Source organism: Calliopsis andreniformis, chromosome 5 (genome assembly GCF_051401765.1).
Source record: "Calliopsis andreniformis isolate RMS-2024a chromosome 5, iyCalAndr_principal, whole genome shotgun sequence".
NCBI classification, from domain to species: Eukaryota; Metazoa; Arthropoda; class Insecta; order Hymenoptera; family Andrenidae; genus Calliopsis; species Calliopsis andreniformis.
The window spans coordinates 13,737,531-13,759,126 of NC_135066.1; the positions used below are offsets into that span (position 1 = coordinate 13,737,531).

Below are 21,596 nucleotides of genomic sequence, written 5' to 3' on the forward strand. Positions count from 1 at the left end.
TTGAAGTGATCTACTAATGGGTACTGATCGAGTAACGAGTTGCAGCTGACTAACAAAGAAGAATTTGGTAGCTATTGTATCTAGAGTATTGAGTTATAACTTGATAGCTACTATATCTGGAGTATCGAGAAGTTGAAGTTCTTCTTTGTTAGCAAATGTCATTGATTTAAACGATGTAACCTGACCACTAAAAGAAGTCCTTCTTTCTTCAGTTTAAATTTGGTTTTTCATTAAAAGAATCGAGATCTCTTACTAAGCGATCGATTACTGATTTAACTCCCTTAGGATGTTTCTACCTTTAAAATTTAGAAAATGTGACTCACCAAGTTCTTTCCCTGTAGTCTTCAACTAAAAAATTACTTTTTTGCGATATAGTACAAAATACACAGTATTACATAATTTCTTAATATTTCTCAATTTAAGTGATAAATAATTCAGCTTCCCAAAACCTGACATCAAAATTTAAAACTATCGCAGAGAAAAGAATTTCAGTTTTATCTCCAGTATTAGCTACTTATATAAAAAAAATATACTGCTTAATAGTGGTTCCTCCTATATACCTAGTTCCATATGGTTCCTCCTATATACCTAACTCAAACACTCGTCATTAGCTTGAAAATAACTTAATGCTCCCATGACTCACGATAAAGCACCTACAAATGTTTGAGAGGCAGTAACTCGGTTCATGGTAACGCCACCCGGCTATCGAGGAATTAGGCAGGATAATCATCTCGCAATGACACCAGCGGAGGTAAAGTCGATATCCGTACCGCCATTCGACAACACAGGATCGGTTTAAAGTGTGCCAATGGTGACTATAATCCAAGAACGGGTTAGCCTCGTAAACAAGGGCCAACAGGAGGGCTGCGAAATGTGCTCTGAGGGGAACATACAGCCTTGCCCTGCTAGAGACCCGCTATTCTAGTTTGCGTTCTCTAACCCTTTTGACCCTCTTTGCCACGCACTTTGTGCTGGGGTAGATAGGGTAACAGGGATTTGCAATGGTAACGATGACGTTTCGATGGCTTCTAAAAGCGCGCTTTGTCGCTACCCTGCTTCAGCGTTTCTCAAACGTCTGACATTGGAATTTAAGCAACTCGAAGATACTTTGTTGTATGCCGCGATGCTCCATTCTGTTTGTTATACATTTTGTATGTATGTAAATATAGTATGATTTATGTTATATAGTGTGTGAAATAGAAAGATTAACTACATTTTGGGGATTAGGAGAAGCTGTCTGTCTAACCTGAGATGAACAGAATTTTATCCAAATATAATTTTTGAAGTTTAAATAAGAGGTAACACACTTGTATTCGTTATTCGACTAATCAAAAATAATCTAAGTTATCTTTGGAACGACTCTGGAACACTTTGGAATTCACAATTATCATCATTACTTTTTTATTGTTAGTGCCTTGTCAAATTATTTAGCTATTCCCTTCTCTTAAATAATTGTGTTTCTTTTTTCAAATTAAAGCAATGAGAAATTGAACTAGGTACATAAGTAATCATTTTTATTATGATCACTTGTATATCTACTGTACTCTCTGAAACTTGCAAACTGAATGTTTCTACAAATATTAGAATTTAGTAACAGAATCGATGTTAATGTAAATAGGCCAGAGTCATTTATTTAAATCCTAAATTTTAAAAATTTTCAAATTCTTAAATTTCGTAATATTTTGCGAAATTTTAAATATTGAAGTTGCAGCGGCTAGAATAAATTCGTAATGTAAAGTCCACTAAAAAATTTGAGGAATCCTGCGAAAACACGTAGATGCTTCAAGAGACTCTAAAGCGTAAACGACATTTTAGCGGCTTTCTGTTCACTGCTGTGACCCGTGACGTGTAATTCAGATGCATTTCCGTTTATATTTCCGCGCTGGTTACCCAACATTCGATAAGGGGAACCATTATGACGTTGACTGTTCGAGGACGCTTCTAGTGACTTCCCCTTTGTCCACACAAAGACTGTAACTTGCTTTTCAAAGTTTCTTCCACCATATCTTTCGCAAGTTTCTGAATCTTGATAATATACATTAAATTTAAGGTGAACCAGTTTTTCTACAAATTTTTACACCAAAATGTAGACAAATGGTTTCTTGTATGAACATGTGATTACCATCCCAACAGGGAATTACACAAAATCCTTTAGCACTTCTTTTTTTGCACATTCAAGTAATCCTTTGTGCTTAAAGCAGTATTAGTAATCAGGGAAAATGTAGCTGAAACTTTTATGAATACTGTAGAACGTCGGTTATCAGAAATCATGGAGAAGCAAATCTCTATATATAAGTAATTTTTATATGTATAAGTATATATCATATAAGATAGTCACAAAAATTAGAGGATAATTCAATAATTTTAATTTAAAAAAAGAGAAGGTTAATCAAAATGGTAACATTGTTCCTAAGTTCGTTAAAATATTATTCTGAACTGAAATTTTAAATTTATTTCAGGGTATTTCACAATTCAAATAAAATTTAAATTATGCAATTTACTAAAAAAGTTCGTTCACAAGAAATTTATACTTTCTAAATTGCATTATTTTTATCACAATTAAGGTCTATTTTCCAACTGTTCCAATGAATACTTCAATTTTCCAAATATTTAAACTATAAATTCGAGTACACAAGAGAAACTCATAACCCATCACACATGATGACTCGTCTCACATGACGCGCAAATTAATTTCGGTGTATAAATAAATACGTAGTTTCCAATGAAACATACATTGCTGTAAACATATAGTATTTCATGATAACCAATATTTAGATAATCGACATTTTACAAAACTCGACTCGAGCCTTTTGCCCACGCCTCTCGATTCACAATCCCTTTACGCCCTTAATTACTATTTACCCTGTAATTACATCCTGCCTTTGCAAAAAGCAGTTCCCTCGATAAATGGAATCATCATAACGATAAATAGTAGCACACACTTTAACAGTAGGATTAACAATTGCTCCAAGCACAAAGGACTAAAACGTATATCCTACTTATTAATATTGCAAGGGGAAGAGATTGAAATAATATCCCTCAGGGTTTTTCGTCGAAAGGGATGCCAGGCTCGTCAGGAGTTAGTCGCGACCTCTCGAAAACGTATTTTTCAAAATGGAATAATAGAGGAAGCATACTCACGAGGTGAGAGTCCCTTGTGGTGAAGGTGATTGGGTCCGAGGCTTTCGGCTCCCGACAGTGGAAATCTATGTTGCCCCAGGCGGCCGCGCCAGCGGCTCCGCTCCTGGCTGCTTCGATCAGCTCCATTTTTACCCCCTCGGCGGTGAATTCGACCTGGGAAAAAGATGAAAACGAACGTTTTCATTTCGTCACACGTACCTCTCCACGGCGACACTGTAATGGTTTTAATATCGCGAAACATGAATCGTGAGAACACGTAAGGGGACTCAGAGACTCTCTGTCGAGTAAAGATTTTATGGAAGAACGAAATACAAGCTTGTCAATGAGAGAATGATCACGGAGATTGGTATTTTACCTATTTTGCGATGTTTCTTCAATTAACTCTTGTTAATTGTTAAATGTAAGGTTATTTTGATCCATAAGGTAAACGTTCCAATATCTGAACGCTCAAGATATCAAGTGTCCCAATTAGCAAACACCTTAAAACTGTATAATCCAATGCTTTAATTATGAGGACCCAGGAACTGAGGATACTATTTTCTGACACTAACTTTTATTTTTAATTAGGTACACTTAATACATTAGAATTTAAGCGAATAGTTGAATAAAATTAACGTAGTTTTCAGATATCGGGACATGGGCAACTACTGGAACATTTACCTTATAATAGAATTTTTATTGTAAACTAGTTTTGAGATAGAATTATACAGAAAAACGCCTTTTGAATATTATAAATTGTACTTTAGTGTTCTGTACACTTGATACATGAAGTAAGCGTGTTTTTTGTACGATTCTTACAAATAAATTTCTTATACTTTTGACATCTTGTACTGTATTTAGTGTCAAAGTGACCCTGCATTCGTTGTACGAGGTTTAAGTACCCAAGCAGAAATTTCAACATTGCAAGTAACGTTCTGAAAGATAAATTGTTTGTAAAGCAATGTTCAAACACAAGACTGATTTTCAAAATCACTTTTATCGTTCCAGAATTGAAGAGTTTCGTCGTGTAGACTGAAAGCAAAAATTTTGAAACGAGCGTGTACTAGGGAACAGAATTATCAGTAGTAACAGCAGTGATAGCGATAACGACAGCAGCATAATAATAAGCATATACGAGGGGTGGAGAACAATTTCACGTATTTTTGTTCAAGTTTAAACTGCACGCCGCAAATGAACAAGGCTAATTGAAAGATAAATCCACTTACACGATTATTAACGTACGCATTAACATACTAATTACATATTAGTCAAGATTTATATCTGTTATCGATCCTGGGCAATCGGGATTTACTCTTTTCCCTCTCCCGCGAGTGGACTGAATGTTATTTACAGAGATCGCAAAAGCACAGTTTGGTTAAAATTCGGAAGCTCTTCAGGGAGATTTACTGTCGCTCGTTTTTATCCTCCCGCATAAACAATGTAATCAGCTTAATTAATCGATCGATAACTAATTATTCGATGATAAAGAAGACAGGAAAGGCAGGGGCAGGAAAATGAATAGGAATTAAGGGGACGATAAAAACTGTTGCAGGTTCAAGAGAAATAACAAAGTACTTTGTTAAAATACAGAATGTACTCTATACTAGCCTCATAAATATACGTTGTTACTTAAAATAAAATATTCGATTTACATTAATATACACACTCAAAAAAAGGGGCAAAACATAAATGAAGTAATAAATCAAATCCTGTGGATTTAAATAAATTAAAAATTTATCCCAAAGTGTAATCCATTCTTCATTGCTTATTTATTCAGAATGTTACTCTAAAGGAATCCTCTAAACGCGCGAACAATAATTATTTTCATGACTCCTCCGATTTAAGTCTACAAAAATGAATTTTCGCCACCATCCAAGAACACAAACTAAAAAGATAAAAACTAGAAACAAATATACAATCCTAAAAATGAAAAATTTTTAATTTCATAAGAACGCACATCTGACTCGATCCCAACAACAAACATCCCCCTCAGCCTGATCGTCAGCATGGGTTCAGTCGAATCCAATAACCTGTCTTCAGCCACTTGCAAACAGGTGTCGTTTCCGAGGAAATCCTCGCACAGTGGCAGAACAGAAAAGCTGAAAAACAGTCAGAGGCAGCAGGACCTAATAAATCAGCGGCTCTTTAGCAAACCCGTGTCTAATAGCAAATACGTATAGACTTCTACGAGAGGCAGACATAGTCAGCCCCAGCTAGGATACTAAGCGTTCTATTGCGCTTCGAGTGCAGGCTCTGAAAGTGGATCGACATTTTCGAGGAGTCGAGCATGAGTTTCTAAGACGTTTCATCCCCGTCGCGGTTGGTATCGCGACGATCAAAGCGTCTAAGTCTTCATTAAGGAAGACTTCTGCGGTACTCGTGGACCTTGCACAGAGGAGCGAGCATTAACAAACGGGAAGTGGGATAATATCGAGGAGAGCTGTCGGTTGCTACACACTGGTCGAGGGCCATGGCTGGATCCATTAGAACGTTTGGTCCCAGCGAACAGAAACCGCGACAGACGGTATTATTTCAGCGGCGGCGCCAGATCTTGTTCAAATTCGACGGCAGAATATTGTAACCGAGCGTGGATCCGAGTGCAATCATCGACGTCTGCGAGCGGAATTTTCAAGTCGGGAACTTGGATTCGCGGGAATTTGCTGTGTACGAAAGCAAGTTTCTGTTTAACGAGGGAACGGTTACGGAGTTCGATTATTCCAGCGGGACGAAGTTTCGCGATATTTGGCTCGGGATTATGTAGACATTCTGTAAATAATTTTAATCCTAGAACGCTGGCGAACCAGAAAGTTTTCAACTTGAAAATCTACCAGATAGCACAGGAAGTCTTGAAGACGTCTATTGTACGTCTATTTTATGTCTGAACGTCTTACGACGTCCACTATTCGACTGTGTACGTCTTAAAGATTCCTGAATTTTACGTCTATGAGATGTCCTGAAGACGTTTATCGTTTATCTGAATATTTAATTGACGCCTTTGGACGCCTTCAAAACGTCTTATGAATGTCTTTTAAGACGTTTTAAAGATATTTTGTGTCTTTATTTTAATGACTATTGTACGTTCATAAGATGTCTACTTTTTGTATGAATGTCTCATAATTAATTTGTAATTTGGACGTCTTTAAGACGTATGATGAATGTTTTTTAAGACCTCTTAAAGACATACTGATTAGTAGTTTTAGACGTTTCAAACATATTTTTTGGATATTCTTAGGAATTTACTGGATGTCTTTACGACGTCTCTGTGCTATACATATAGGCTACATAGTATATATTTCGAAGTAACTCAAAAATTCTTTTTTATAAACAGGAATCAAGCCGTGCAACTATTTCTTTTAAGCTGTCCTAAGAAAAATGGAAATAAAATTTGTCAAAAGAAATAAATATTTTTTTGAACCGCCTATAACGCCATAGTGATATTTATGCTGATCAGTAGAGGAATGTCGTTTTAGGTTTAAGGTAATATGAACATTAGAACTGTCTACTCATTACTGGGTTTTTAAAGAAAAATGGTGAAAAAGGAATTTTCCAGGAAAATTGGCGATAGTCAAAAATCTAGAGACACTAGCGCAAAAAAAATATTCGGCATCGTTGAAAAAAAGGAGGCAGATATAACATATGCAGCAGCTCGTTCCTTCGAGAGCTGTGTACCGGATCCTCAGCTTTTTTATTTCGCCTACGGCTTCATGAAAAAATAGAAACGGCAGATGGCGAAAGAGGCAGTCGTACTGCCATTTAAATTTTCTTGACAAATGTACGCGCGTTTCTTTTTTAATATTTCATGGTTTTATCCTTCACCATATTTCTCATTTTCGTCTGTTCGGATTCTTTCGAGTTTAAGCTACTGAAGACCTGAAACGTGGTTTTGCATTAAGAGAGTCGAGGAGACTTTTTAAACATAAATAAATAACAATTCTTCCTTGAAAAGTTCTCGTTTCAAAGTTTACATACTTCGCGACCAATGAGCTATAGAATCTATTTTATCCTTTTAAATCTTTTATTTCTAGTTTCCGTACTCCAGAATATTTGTACAAATATGAAATCAGTAAATTTTACAAGACTCCTAAAAATTCTTTATAGAAGTTGATAAATAGAGAAATTACAGTGACTTACTGCATCATTTTCATTATAATATCACTACGATACTATCTCAGCTAAGGCTTACCACAGAACCATAAGCACGCTAGACACCCTCGTCCCGTAGCGAAATGACCCAGCAAACAGGTTAATTACCATAAAAGGAAACAACGAAGCGTGTTCCTTATTCAGTCTTTAATTTCAATCCCGTCCATTTGTCTGGCTCCGAATCACCGCCTTGCGAAGTTCCCGCGGCTCCCAAGTTGCTCGCTTGATAATTCCGTTCCCGCAACTTCCGTCGGAACTCGTGACAAGTAATTGGCGCGAAAGGGAGCCCGCGTGGCGATCACCATTTGCATATTATGCCAGTTTACGTCGGCGCACCCTTGGTGCCTACTTAACAGCCGATATCCAGAGAACGATGGCTGCCGTTAACCTTTCAACTTTCGGACTCTTACTTTATGCGCCGTTCCCGCGAACAGTTTACTGCTTCCTTCGTTTCTTTATTACGAGTTCTCCTTCCCTCTCGCGTTCCGCTTTTTCACGAAACTTTGCAAGTAAGGCGACCCACCCATGAATATTTCATCGCGACGCGACGCAATGACCGCCGCCGCAACGTGCACAGAGCGGAATTTCAGCCTAGACATTTTCATTTTTAACGAAACGACCTGGCTAACCTGATGCACGGCCGGACGTACGCGGGGGGCAAATTTATTAAGCAGTCTCTGGACAACAATTTCCTTTGTTGATCGCTGTACTATGGAAGCTACTGTTTCTGGACAAAAGATGTTTGGTTTTGAAACTAATTGGGTTAGATTGGGGTTGAAGTGGACATGATTTTCTGTGGGAGGCGTTTCATGGCTTTGTAGCTTGAAATTAGGTGTACGTGTATGTTTCAGGTAGAATCGTGTCTAATATAACTAGGGACTTAGGTAGGTATTAGGTATATAGTGAAAGAATTTTGTTTTTAATTGAAAGAAGAATTTTTTTCTCTAAGTTGTAAGTACTATATGTTCGTGTTTTATATTCCAGGAGACCTGCTACATTCCAGAGGACTTTTCCTGGATTGAGTGTGTTAGAGGCGATGCTTTCCAGGGGACTTCTAAGGGGACACGAATAGTAGGTGTGATACTGGCGTAATATTAATTTGAGAAGTGGTTAAAAAGTGGACTTATTGTTGGGTTTGACAGGAGTGTTATATAGGATGTTCAATTTTAATCGTTAAATGAGAATTATTTAAAAGATTACTATTGAAATAAAAAATGAATGATTTCGAGAGAAGCATAAGATACTGTAATTATTTCTTCTGTGAGTGAATGCGTGTAGGTCATATGAAGATCCTAAGAAATTGGGTGATACTAAAAATAAGATCTTATTTTCACTTACAAGGAAGTATATAAGAAAGTTAGAATTACCTACAGTAGTCTCCGAACTTAGAACACATGAATTTTAATTTAAAATTAGGTTAAGGTTCCTCTTCTCCCAGAACTCTGTCTATTACGTACCTACTCCTTCCTAATGCTAACTTCTTAAATACACATGCGGTAGTAAACTCATAACATTACGCTTTCGCTTGCCTTCCCTCTGCACGCTGCTCATTTGCCATCATTTAGAGTCATCCCTGCAAGCCAGTGTTCGCTGGCAGAATGCTTCCATCATACGTTTCGAGAGTGTTAAAAAGGTTTCGAGTGTCACGTGTCTAAATTCCAAGTGACTTCGAGAAAATGCATTCTCTTTATCGAATAACGCCAGTCTCCGGATCCCTTGCTATCACAGCGTTCACGAGCATGTCCTACACGTGTCTCTAAGCGCTCCGCACGGTTCGCCCGAGACCTCCTGATCTACGCGACCCAAATATATCGCAAAGTGGATCGCATCGATCCTAAGAACGGGTCTCACCTTTCTGAGGCATCCGACGAAGTTGTTGATCCCCTTGGCGCCCTGCAGGGACCTCGCGTCAGCGCCACCGCCCACCAGCAGTCGATCGCTTGCCAAATGTGTGAACGAGCCCGCGGTGTGCCCGTGCTCCGCGTAAATCCCATCGACGATGGCGGACAGCTGCAACACACAAGCCATAGTACGGCCAAGTTCGTAAGGGCTTTCCGAAAAGTTACGCTGCTCCCCTTTGCCCCCACCTAACATCAGGCTTAAAAGCGCTCGCTGGAACCCGATTGCAGATTAAAGTACGACCAACTTGTCCTGAGATGGTGATGCAATTCGAAGCGGCCAGGAGATTAAATTGTCGGTGATGGAAAGGGGACTTTTTAAGGAAGCAGTCGGTGAACACGCATGCTGTTGTCTGTGATCTGTGCTTGTTTATAATTTTCTAAGGGGGATATTCTTGTTAATCTTTTCTTGTTCTTGTACCAAGGACATACTTGGTTTTGATGGCTTGTGGAATTTATTAAGCTAAATGAGTAATACATAGCTCCTTTTATGGACAATAATTTAAACGACATTAATAACAAAAAAAAAATACTGTCCAAGACCTTACCCCTTGGATTTAAAAAATTCTAAATTTTCGAATTGTAATATATTCAAAATTTAAAAGTTTCAGTTCTAATTTTTAAATTTCTTGATTCTAATTTTCTCATTTTTTAAGGGATGAGCTACTTGAAGTAATTTTCATTGTCAGTATCTCGAAAATTATTGTCCATGTAGTCTGGAAAGAGGGTGTTTGGGTTTTCAATCTGTTGAATTCGAGAAACTAGTATTATTTGTTAAGAAGCGAGTGCTGTATTTGAGATGGTGCTGTTGTCTGAGTGAGTAAAACTGTCTGGTCGAAATGTGCCTGACTCGACTTATTCTACTGATACTGCTACGCCTGATCTGGCTGATGTACACCTAGCTCAGACGAATCTGACTGCATCCATACTGTCTATCTCTTCTTTGTGCGGAAGCCACTGAATAAGAGACAGAGACAGAGATACAAAATGTCCATGCAGCGAAAATCGTTTGACATGGCCGTACACTGACAGTAGAGTAAGTCCTAACAAGTCAGACACGCTTCAGGTAAATTTTACGCATTTTTGCAACAAATAATGAAGCAAAGTCTCAAACTCAATTTTGCCTCATTTTATCATATAAAATCACCCCTAATAATTATTGACACTTGTCGAATATCCTGTATATGTATAGTATTTCATTCATATAGCAGCATGAGCAAAGAATGTGTATCATAGAAAGTCTATGAGAAAGTAAATTTAAATATACATATTTATTATAAAAAAACTTTTTCCTGATACTATTAATTTTCTGTTCACTCCTATTGATAATTTTCAATGTCACCGTATTTGACGTTTACTCGGCGTTCGCTTAATCTTACTCTTAAATATTCGCTCAGCAGAGAATGGATCTTCTTCCCTGACAAAATCGCTAACGAGATCTCTAAACAATTACGTCCGGAATTTAATTTATCGCTAAAGGAGGGTGATTCCGTTCCTTGACCGAAGACAAATAGATCTGAGAGAAAAACGATGACACCCACGGTATCCTGGGACGTTCAGGATCTTTTTCTTTGTTAATTAACGATCCTTGATAGAGAAAAAAGAGCTGGCAGTTTCGGACAATGTTTCCACGGCGTCTCCTCTTTCACGTTCCGCGACGTCAATGAACATTGTGTCTTTGTAGGGGGCGTGCACAGCTAATCGGCGTAAAAACCGCGTCGGGTGAAAAACGAGATCCACTGCTTGGGTGATTGAAGAGGGGAAATGGAAAACGCTGTAAGCGTCATGGGAAGACACTCGTTTCAATGCGATTCTTCTTCTGCTTTATTGAACCGCAATGCAAAGGTAATGCAGCGAAGTTTGAAGAGTCAATTCTCTCAGTACTTGCCATCTAGCTATTAGTTGAAAAATCGTCACGACAGATTTTATGATTCAGCACAATACACCGATACTTTGTAATACATCTTTCTTTGAGAGAAATTTATGTGTATATTTACAATACTTTTTCGATTTAGATTTGTATTTACTGAGGTTTTATAAAGAAAGGCTATTTTTATAAAGAAAGACAGGTTTTTAAGATCAACATATATTGTTAAAGTAAATTACCTACACAAAAATATTTATACAGCATCTTCATGGGTACAGTAAAAATGATTGTAAGTTCAAATCAAGTACTGTGCTTCGCTGAAGAGATGATCTTTGAGACGCCAAAGGGACAAGAGGAGTCTCTCGATGTACAATGTACGTGGTGAATTACATGAAGTATGATTGTAACAACCGAAAGTATACATGAAACTGGGCACGTTCTTTTCTATTTTGACCAATTAAACCTGTATACCTTTCAGGGATTATCCCTTGAGCGAAGCACAGTACATTAATCCTCCATCGACAATCTTATTCTTACTGACGCCTTCTGCAAGCTGAGTCCATGCAGTTTCTGTATTCTACGTTTTTTATATTTTAAAAGAATCCAACAAAATTTTAAATACTCTTTTAGGTTTCTAGAACGTCATCCAACAGTTGTTATTGCAGTATGTTACCATAACTTTTTAAACAAGGTAGGCAGAAATTTAATAACAAGAATAGTCTGGGTTGCAAATGGCCCAGCTTGCAGACACAGTGCTAAGTAAATTCACTAAAAGAAAATTCTGAAGATCGTGATTGTTTAAAGATTCTTCGAGCTCCGTAACACCTTTAGGCTGATCAAATTGAGTTCCATCATCTCGTAGATCGTCGAGAGCTCACGTTCTGACAACAACAAGAAACTCAACGCGTATCGAGTAATGTTCGACGCAGCCCCGGAATGTGATATCCTTCAGCGAGCACGGTGGATAGGAATAAAGTGGCTGGAAAGCCCTTCATTGAAGCTTGGCACAATATCCGTCATGGCGGCGAGAGGAAGGGCAAACATCGTAATGCACCACTCAGGTTGCCAGCTGAGGGAATCTTCCGGGTGGAAAGGGTCCCGCGAGCCCCTTAACGAACTGCTCCCCCTTAATTTTATCACGCTGGAGTTCCCCTCTCCATCCAAGATCTGTTTACTCGCTAAGAAACATCCGAGATAAGGCCGCGGGAATTATGAAGAGATTGCTCGGCCGTGATTCGAAGGAAAAGCATCCTTCGCTGGAGAGCAGTCTAATTATAGGAACGAAAAGCGCTGCTAGCTAGAGGAATGGCGGGAAGAAGCCTGAAAGGAAGCCCTGGAAAGTCCTTTCGAACCGAGTCTTTGCTCGGGAAGAGCGACTCTCAGCTAGGGTTCCAGAACCGTGAAAGGGAAGATCGAAAGAGGAGCAAGATAACTGGGAACTAACGACTATCGACACTTTTCTGGTAATGGACCACTCGATGCCATGCTACGGGAGCAGATGCTCCTGTCTAAATGCCAGCCTTTGTGGATCCCTCCTTGGCAATAAGGTGAACGATGATTCTCGTTGGTTATGTAAATAAGAGTGATGTGAAAAGGGGCAAGGATTTGGAGAATGAAACGATTATTGATGTTCGCGAAATTGTTTTAATATTTATCTAGATATTTTAGTTCGGTCTGTGAGGGAATAAATAAATGTCCTAGAGTCAGTGTACCTACTCAGAATAGAAAAACAGTATTTTTTAGCCAAATTTCTACCCTGCAACTTCAATATTTTCGCAGACCAGTATTTATTTTAGAATGGTGACGCTTTAAAAAAATGTTCAATCCAAATTTTAGATCCCATCTCTTGCAATTTCTAAAACGTATTTTCATAATAGATGAATGTCTATAGGAACAAGCACTATCAATAACAATTTTACGCTAAAGATTGTAATCTAAAAGAAGACTTAGTACTTAAATTTACTTCAGAACCCTAAAAGACTCCTTTCATCTTTCACTCAATCATTCTTCTTGTCTCTCAGTTCCGACTCTTAGAAAACACGTCAGACACCTTCAGAGACTCAATTTATCAAATAAGGAGACTCCCTGCAAGGATTTTATCAATTTCTGAAGTGCATCGAAAAAAGCAATCTTCCTCAACTAGCGTTAAGCCTTCTATTCTCTAGATGAGAGTGTTAGCTTCCCTACAGCTTAGCTACACAGAACTAAGCAGTATCCCTTAAATCTACTTTCAACTTATCACGACGTTTCAAAATGATTCTTTAATACTTTTTCTAGCACGGTAGAATTCTAAGTACCCCTCGGCTCGTTTAAAACTTTGCAAAATGGGACAGGGGGAGTTCATCCAAGAAATTCTTCTCCCATGTCGACGATACCATTGAAATTTAATCGTTGCGTTGCCTGAAACGAGTGTACTTTCGCAGTTATGTTAATATCCATTCGTCGTGACAAACGACAATTCTGTTTGCGAGCGCGTTACGTTCCTGGCTCTGTTTCGAATTTCTTAGAAGTCTACCAAGGAAACAAGACGAAGTAACTGCTCTGTCCTCCATGGTGTTAAGTAGAATGTTAAAAGTTTATCCAGCGAATCGATCGAAATCCGTCGTTGGTCGGGGAATTGTGCGCGACTCGGTTGTTCCAGGGTCGCAGACCTTTCAAACTTCCGCGCAATTAAAACTTACACGTGCCACAATCAGCGCGCTGCATGAAGCGGCTCCTGTTTCACGAAACTTCGGAATATCGTGTACAAGCGAACCGAAGAGATTCCCGCGGCTGGAGCTTGCAACGAGATAAATGCAATCACCACGTCTGTTCCTTTCGTAATTACTCCCTGTTCCTGTGAGTCCGATCTCTCAGAAGATTTTGGTAGATTGTTTAGTCTTTGATGAAATATTAGAAGAGAGTAAGAGTATAGAAACTTTTGGGCAAAGGAAAAAATAATTTCTATTACTACTATTTTAATTAGAGATATTTGGAGAGAATTCGTGAAGTGAGAAGCTAGAATTGCAGAAGCAATTAGAGGAACGAGAAATAAAATTTATAGGTAAGTTTACAACTACTATCTCTGCCAGAAGTGACCTTTTTAATGGTTCACTCATTTCATAATTTTCTAAAAACAGAACTATAATCTTTTACTGCTTCTCTGCTTTATAAATGCTCTTCCCGTAGTTCTTCCTATACTTCACATTAGTTTCAAGTTTTCCTTCAAGTAATTTCGCATGATCCTCCAATGTTGGAAACTCAGAATTTGTCAATGAGGTAGAACAAGAGCGTGAAGAGTGTTCACTTCACTGCAAATAGTAGCAATGGTGTGACCAATTCAGCCAATAAAGGAAATGCGCGTGTACCACTTCTATGTATTTTTCTACAAAGCCAATCGAATTCACCGGCAATTTCTGAACTCTCAACAGTACATCCTTTCTGCCTCGTCGTTTCCTGAACCCATGCCAAACAAAAAATGGCCTGTCACTGTAACAACGCGAGCTTATTATTACGAATTGCGTGGCCTCTAAATCGAGGCCCTTCTGTTCGACGCGACGAAACAACCGATTTTTACGACTAAACGTCGATCATGTAAATTCGCTGGGCCGCGTATACGCTTCGAATTCCATGGAAATTCGCCGTTGCCAGCCGAACAGGGCGGGGACCAAGTGGCACTGTCGCGTGGCTCTTTGTCGCTCGCCAAATTGCTCTGAATTGTTAGAACGATTTTTATTCCAGTTTGCTGCGGAATGTATCACCGAGACGAAAATGGACGACCGAGTTAAATCGGCGTGTTCTCGTTAAATCGGTGAAATTAAACGGGCCAAGCACCGTTTAGAGAAATTTGAAATAATAGCTTGACCACGAGCGTGCGTGTAATTTTAAGTGCAAAGCAATTTTCGTCGAAGAGCACTTCCATCACAGAAACTAATTTTTTGATTAAAGGATGGAGCGTTTCGAGAATCATTTTCCCTTTTGGGCGAATCTTTCAAGTATTGCGTTGTGTCCTGCAGAAGCATTGGGCTGAATGCAAATGGGATTTCAAGGTAGTGATGAAAGTTACGGTTTTGGTTTGAAATTCTGAAATATGAAAAGCTTTTCTTCTTCAAAGAAGAGAAGAATCGAAGGTTGTAATATACAAACTAGTCTAACACAAATCTTATTCAAAAAATTCAAAATGGGTAATTACACCTCTTATCAGAGTTCGATAATTGTGAAAATATATTTCCAAAGTAATTGCTCAAGCACATAACTCCGTTATCTAAGATCATTTTCGTGTGCTTAGGTTGGTAATTTACTGGTGATTTATGCTGATAAATTCAACACAGAGAAATGGGACACAATATTTCCAACAAAAAATAATAACCTGACTTCTGAAGTAACATTATCACGAAAGCTGTAGCAAGAATTCAGATTTTCGAATCGTCGAAGCGTCGAAAGTCAGCCACTGAATGGACACATATATTTTTCCATAACTAACCGAAGCAAAAATAGATCACTTGCAAAGTTAATATTTCCAAATATCTTAAAACTGATTACAAAAATCAGGTTTTCTCTCTCATCGAAACGCAATTTCACACACCCTTAATTTTTCGTAACGAAACATCATACTTAATTTAAAATGTCGTATCATTTGAAGCACTTATAAAAAATAATCGACACTTTTATGAAGGTCTACATTTAAGGCGAATATCATCTAGAACGATAAAAACGAGCGTATACGGCGGTGATAGAAATCGTTATATGCAATTTCCTAGCGGCACGTTTATGTCCAAACAATTCTATTAAACGACAAGAACCAATGGAAATCGCGGAGAGGGACATGTTGCAGGATCAACGACCTGAAGCTGCAGTGAAAGTCCCAGAATGTTTTCTTGCGACTCACATTTTACTATGCCATCAGAACGCGATGGCGCGGGTGGTTCTCGACTTTTTTTTAACGCGGCTTTTATCCACGCGGCTTGCCGTTGTTGTCTCGATGGGAGGAAAAATGGACCGAGGAAAATTTTTCCCTTGCTTTATTCACATTACGCTTGTTTACAAAAGTAGTTCCTATAGCTGCCTGAGGCTGTTCACAGTATTTTTCTTGATCAAAACCTGTTCTGTTATACTTCAGTTTAATGCACTACATATATTTCATTTTTTGTCAATTATTATTGATAGTCACATTTACAACTTGTTGATACTGTGAGTATTAGTTTTATTGTCGTTTTTAAGGAACTTAAAAAAGGTGAAGAAAAACAGTTATTGAAATATGAAGTTATAGAATAATATCTATAGAAAAATAATAGCGTCCTTTTTCCCTGCTAGGTGTATTTATACAAAATTTTACAAAAAGGAAGAAAGTGGATTCTTTCAAAATATCTATTAATGTTCTTGCATATTCGTACTAAAACAAAATATAATGTACCTTTGAGAGGATCACTATGTATTAATGAACCCTACTTAAATATCAAACTGCTCAAGTCCACCTTTTGTAAAAATCTTACTTTTATCACCAAAGCACGACTAATAGTCAACTTTCCAAAAATTGAAGAATTTACTTGCAGACTTTCATCTACTGCCATAAAATAATAAAATTATGTATGATTGGTAAATAATATTCAACATATTTCTGAAAACGTTTTGACAAATTTTAAGTTCTTTCTCACAAATTCAATATAAATTCACTGTAGCAGATTATTTTGGATCTCTACTGTAACCTAAATTTGAAATACATTTATCGTACCGTCACTTTTCTCTATTTTTTGTTTTATGGACTTGTGACTGTGCGCTTGTTCAGTGTGGCACCTGAGCGGCACGAATATCAATAATAATTATTCGTTCTCCAAAACGGTTGAGGTCAAAGTATTTTCGGCGAACATCGACTACCTTCGCCATCGATATCCAGCGAGACAGGAGTCGACTGAAAGACGTTATTGCGTGTACGTTCCGAGGTAACGTCAGCTTTCACGCGTCACATTAGCTTTGGAGAAATCTTCGTCGACAAGTAAATCGCGTTAAGCAATTTTCCGAGGGGCCATGGCGAACGACATCCCCCCTGCTTCCGTCGGCAACTTTTCACTCTAGCCACGAGGCGAGAATACCATCGCGTTAACGCGCACTCGATAATCCCTTTACCAGCTTCGCGCGTATTCACTCCATGAGACGCATTAATTTTTCTTCACCTTCGCAGAAGGATTGCCCAGTGTTGTACTTATCGTAAGTTTCATTACTCGCGTTCTTTCACTCAGCGGAAATTTAGCTAGCCTGGAAAACGTTTTGTGTACAGAAACGCGGGAAATTACTCATTCCTTTGAGTATTTTGCTTTATTTTTCACGGAGGTTCCTTCTTAGAGAAGGGCAAATGGATCTCCTACGAGGGTACAGAAGAGCACCGCCATAAGGAAATGGGAGGAGCGCTAATAAGGAAAACGTTTAATCTGTGCATCAGTTTAAAACTCTCGCCTAAAGAGGAATTTCAGTTTCGTTTAATAATTTTCTTGGGAAAATTTTAACGCTTCAAATGGCTGTTTTTTTGTTAGAAACCTAGTTTAAGCAGTAATTTTGACCGCGGTGGAAGAAGCTTTAAGACATTTAATTATGAATGTTGTTCTTTGTGGAAAGCAGTTAAAGCGATTAAAATTTTATTGTACTTGCTAAGTAAAAGAAGTTAAGTAACAACTTGGTAAGTAATAGTAGTAATAATCCAAAACTAAATTTCATTCCTCTTCTTAGAAGGAATTACGAGTACATAAAGAAGGAACTTCAAATACCTAACATCAGAACCTAAAAAAAATCAATCTTCTGCTGAGACAAACATTGTCTCACTAATACCAAAAAAATAATAAACCAAGAACTCAATCTAACCATATACAAAATCAAAATTTCTCCTCACTGACTGTAAAACTATTCTCGATGAAGCACCAAAACCAGGCCACAAGTCACTTCACTACATCACCACTGAACTGAAAATGAGTCATTTGTCCTCACTTCTCGTCCTTAATAAGTCCAATTCCACAGAAGGTAAGTTTCTAAATGAAGTAAGAAGTAGCTTCTGCATAACCTGAATGCCAACGAAAAGGCTGCACGATTAAGAGTCACTGTCGCAACAATAGGAAGGGAACCTTGACCGTTTTTTCATCCAACGCGAACAGCGCTTCGTGAAAGAAATATCGGCCGCCAACCGAGTTAATCGCGTTAAGCAATTTTCCAGGGCGCAGAGGCGTCGCCGCAGAATCCGATGTCCGATTCCGCTGGTGGACTCCTGAATACAAATTAGCAGGTTCGAATGGGAGACCTGCTGGCCAATGGAAAACAGGGGGAGGGTGCTGGTGCCGGGAAACGTACGGTTTGCGGACCAAGTAAATTACAGCGTGGGGGACAGTCTGGCGCAGTTTACTTGTTTCATTAATTCTCTTTCCATTCACTGTTCCCCCGTTTCCGCTTTCCTTACACATCCTCCCACCTTTTTTCTCTTATTACTTACGCTCTTTTCTTATTACCATGTCGCCTATTTCTGTCTAGCTTCTGCTGCAGTTTAAGGTTGCCCTCGTTTCTTTTATTTCTACGCAACCTAGCGACGTTTCCAGCTGTTGTTTCCCTCTCCAAGGAGATTTTCATTTTGTAAATCTTTCTACTTTTGCTCCTCGCTGCTTTCCTTGAGCTGGATACACGCAGTATCAGGAATGCTTTTCCTTTTTTTCTTTTTTTTAGATGTCTTCTGATATTTGCTTTGGAAGAGGTTTAAGAAGAACACTAGTGGCGAAGATTGGTATAAGTATGCTTGGATTTTACTTTTGGCGTAATGCTGTATTTTGAGACTTGTGTGAATCCAGGGTTTTATGTGGGTTGTGTAGTGTCTGTGGGATTTTCGATATAATAGTGACTAACACTTTTAAGGTTAAAGTGCCACAGTACTACCTACTGAAGTAAATGATTTTTAGTTTTATTTAAATACACCTGCATAATTAAAAATGATGTTCAAATGTGCATTCACATTCTAGAGAACACTCACATTCGTATAGGTACCTACTTCTGCAGCCAGCTTTGTTAATACTATTCTCATGGTAATTGTGTCTTAAGGTGGGTCTACACTACATGTTATATAACAAAGCTATATAACTCTTTAGAAAACAGAAAAGAGACACATATATAACATCCCTCTTTTCTGACATATGTATAACACTTCTGTTTTCCATTTTCTAAAAAGTTATATAACCTTGTCATATAACACGAAGTGTAAACTCATCTTCAATAGTGAATACTTGGGGAACAATAAAAATATCGATAGTCCTCAATATAATAAGTGGAAAAATTACTACGATATTTCTCACCTTATCAATCCATATGCACCTACAATAAATCTAAGGATTCTCTTATCTTTCTTCTATCTAAGGCATCAGGCTCGTCGAGTAACATTTGAATAAATTTCACGATGGGCATGCGTGGCTCCTCTCTTTGTCTCCTCCCTCTATCTCGGCTATTTCCCCCCTTTTTCAGAGATTTTGCGAGCCGCGTTCCAGCCGTTCCTGGCGTGGTTGTAATTTACGATCTCGTTAAAAACGGAGAAATCATTTATTTTCGCGCGACGTGATCTACGAAGGCCCTCGAGAGGGAACTCGGGCAGGAGGGGAGTTGGTTTCCAGCCGAGCCAAAAAAGACGGATCACGAGGATAGATCATTTTGCAATCGCGTCACTGCAACTTTAGTGCGTAATGAGCAGCCTATCGGCCGTCCTGCTGAGAGTAGATTGACGGAGGATCGTTAAAACCGTGAAATCCTGTTACACCATTAATTCGGCTGCCCGGATCTGCATTAATGATTCGGAAGAATTAAATGAGATGAAAATATTCGTGCATCGTTGCTCGTTACCACCGCCTGCTCTGTGGATATTTACGGACGCCAAGTTTTTAACGACCACGCGAAACGGTAGTTAATTTTCGCAGAACAGGGTTGAAATGGTGGCAAACGGTTTTAGGGTGCCGTGTCGTTTGTATGCATGGGGAAAATTCGTCATGTTTTTCGATTGCTTTGGTAGAGATTGTGGGAAAACAAGTATGAGAAATTTTGAGGGGTGATTCTACATGTTGAAATAGGATGAAAATTTAGAATGATGAAACTGCATTTCGATTGCTTTTATAGAGACTGTGGGACAACAAGCATGAGAAATTTTGAGGGTTGATTCTACATTTCAAAATAGGATAAAAATGGAGAGTAATGAAGCTGTGTTTGAGGCCTTGTTTAGGAGTTACTTTTGATTTGATTTGATTTGATTTGGTACAGGCAGTAGGGCAACAACTATGAGAAATTTTAAGGGTTGATTCTACATGTTAAAACAGGATACAGATCTAGAATAATGAAACTGCATTTGAGACCTTGTTAGGAATTACTTTTGATTGGTTTTGTACAAGCTGTGGGGTAAAAAATATCAGAAATCTGAAGAGATGATTCCATGTGATAAAATAAGACAAAAATCTAGAATGATGAAATTGCGTTTGAGGTCTTCTTTAGGAGTTATTAAGTATTAAAGGAACGCCTAAAATACGCGTGAAATCTGTCTGACTTGACTTATTCTACTGAGAGTGTTGGGTCTGACCTAACTACTACACGCCGACAGTAGAATAAGTTCCCCAGTCAGACACATTTCGTGCTCATTTTAGGTGTATCTACTTAGAATAAAATTTAGAATACTGTGAACTGTATTACAGTTATCTTCTCTTCGTTATATTTAACAGAGCTTATTTACTGCCTTATTAAGATACTATTTATTGTATTTTTCAATACCCCTTTTCCATTCACTAACTACAACAAAATTAAACATAATTAACTGCTATTTACTATACATTTTATCACGTAGCAGAAAATAAACCGATCTCGTGATCTCAATACAAGGAACAGCTATAAAAAAATAGGACTCACTGACCACATTAATGTTTCAGCTGTGGATGCAATAATTGGCTCGACTAAATCCATCGATAATGAATGAATTACATCCATGGATTAACTTGATAATAATCCACGTCATGCAAACATAAAATTTATGACTAGTATAAATTACGATAAAAAATACATTTTCTTGAGAAGTTTCACCGTGAAGCACAGTGGATGGAAATCACAGAAATCAAATAGCAGTCGGTTTTTCTGCGAGTGTCGGAATTTTTTACGACCAGATATTCGAGAAAGCAGTCGAGCGCAGCTGGAACGCGTCAGGTTCGACTTTTTACCATCTCCTTAAGAACCACCGAGAGCTTTGAGCATCCTCTTTGCCCCGAAGCGTTGCGGGGCAGATGTTACGAGCACTTTCTGACTAAAAACCGCTCAGACGTCTCCTGTATTTCCACAGTGGCGCTACTTTAAATTGCATTTAAAAACTACATCCTTATTTAAAGTAATTTAATACTTGACCCTGAATCGTTCTTACATTAACAGTTCGACGACACGTTAATCCGATAAGAAATTTCTTAAAATGCAATGCAGTGTACATCCAGAAATTACTGAGTCATGAAAAGACTTTTGCTCTGGCGCAACAACGATTTACAGTCACAAACGTTCATACATATCCCTTCCACAAAGAGCTAACCTTTTTCCTATTCATTACAAACACA

At 38.3% G+C, this 21,596-nt stretch overlaps 1 protein-coding gene across 1 annotated transcript in view; it reads right to left on the minus strand.

Annotated features, from left to right (window-relative positions):
- Positions 1-21,596, minus strand: part of Nrx-1 (neurexin 1) — a 370,027-nt gene that overhangs the window by 164,263 nt on the left and 184,168 nt on the right. Inside the window, exons 8-9 of the mRNA XM_076377439.1 lie at positions 9,115-9,273; positions 3,142-3,294 (exon numbers count right to left, since the gene is read on the minus strand). Coding sequence (XP_076233554.1) covers positions 3,142-3,294; positions 9,115-9,273 — 312 coding nt within the window. The remainder of the gene's footprint in view (positions 1-3,141; positions 3,295-9,114; positions 9,274-21,596) is intronic.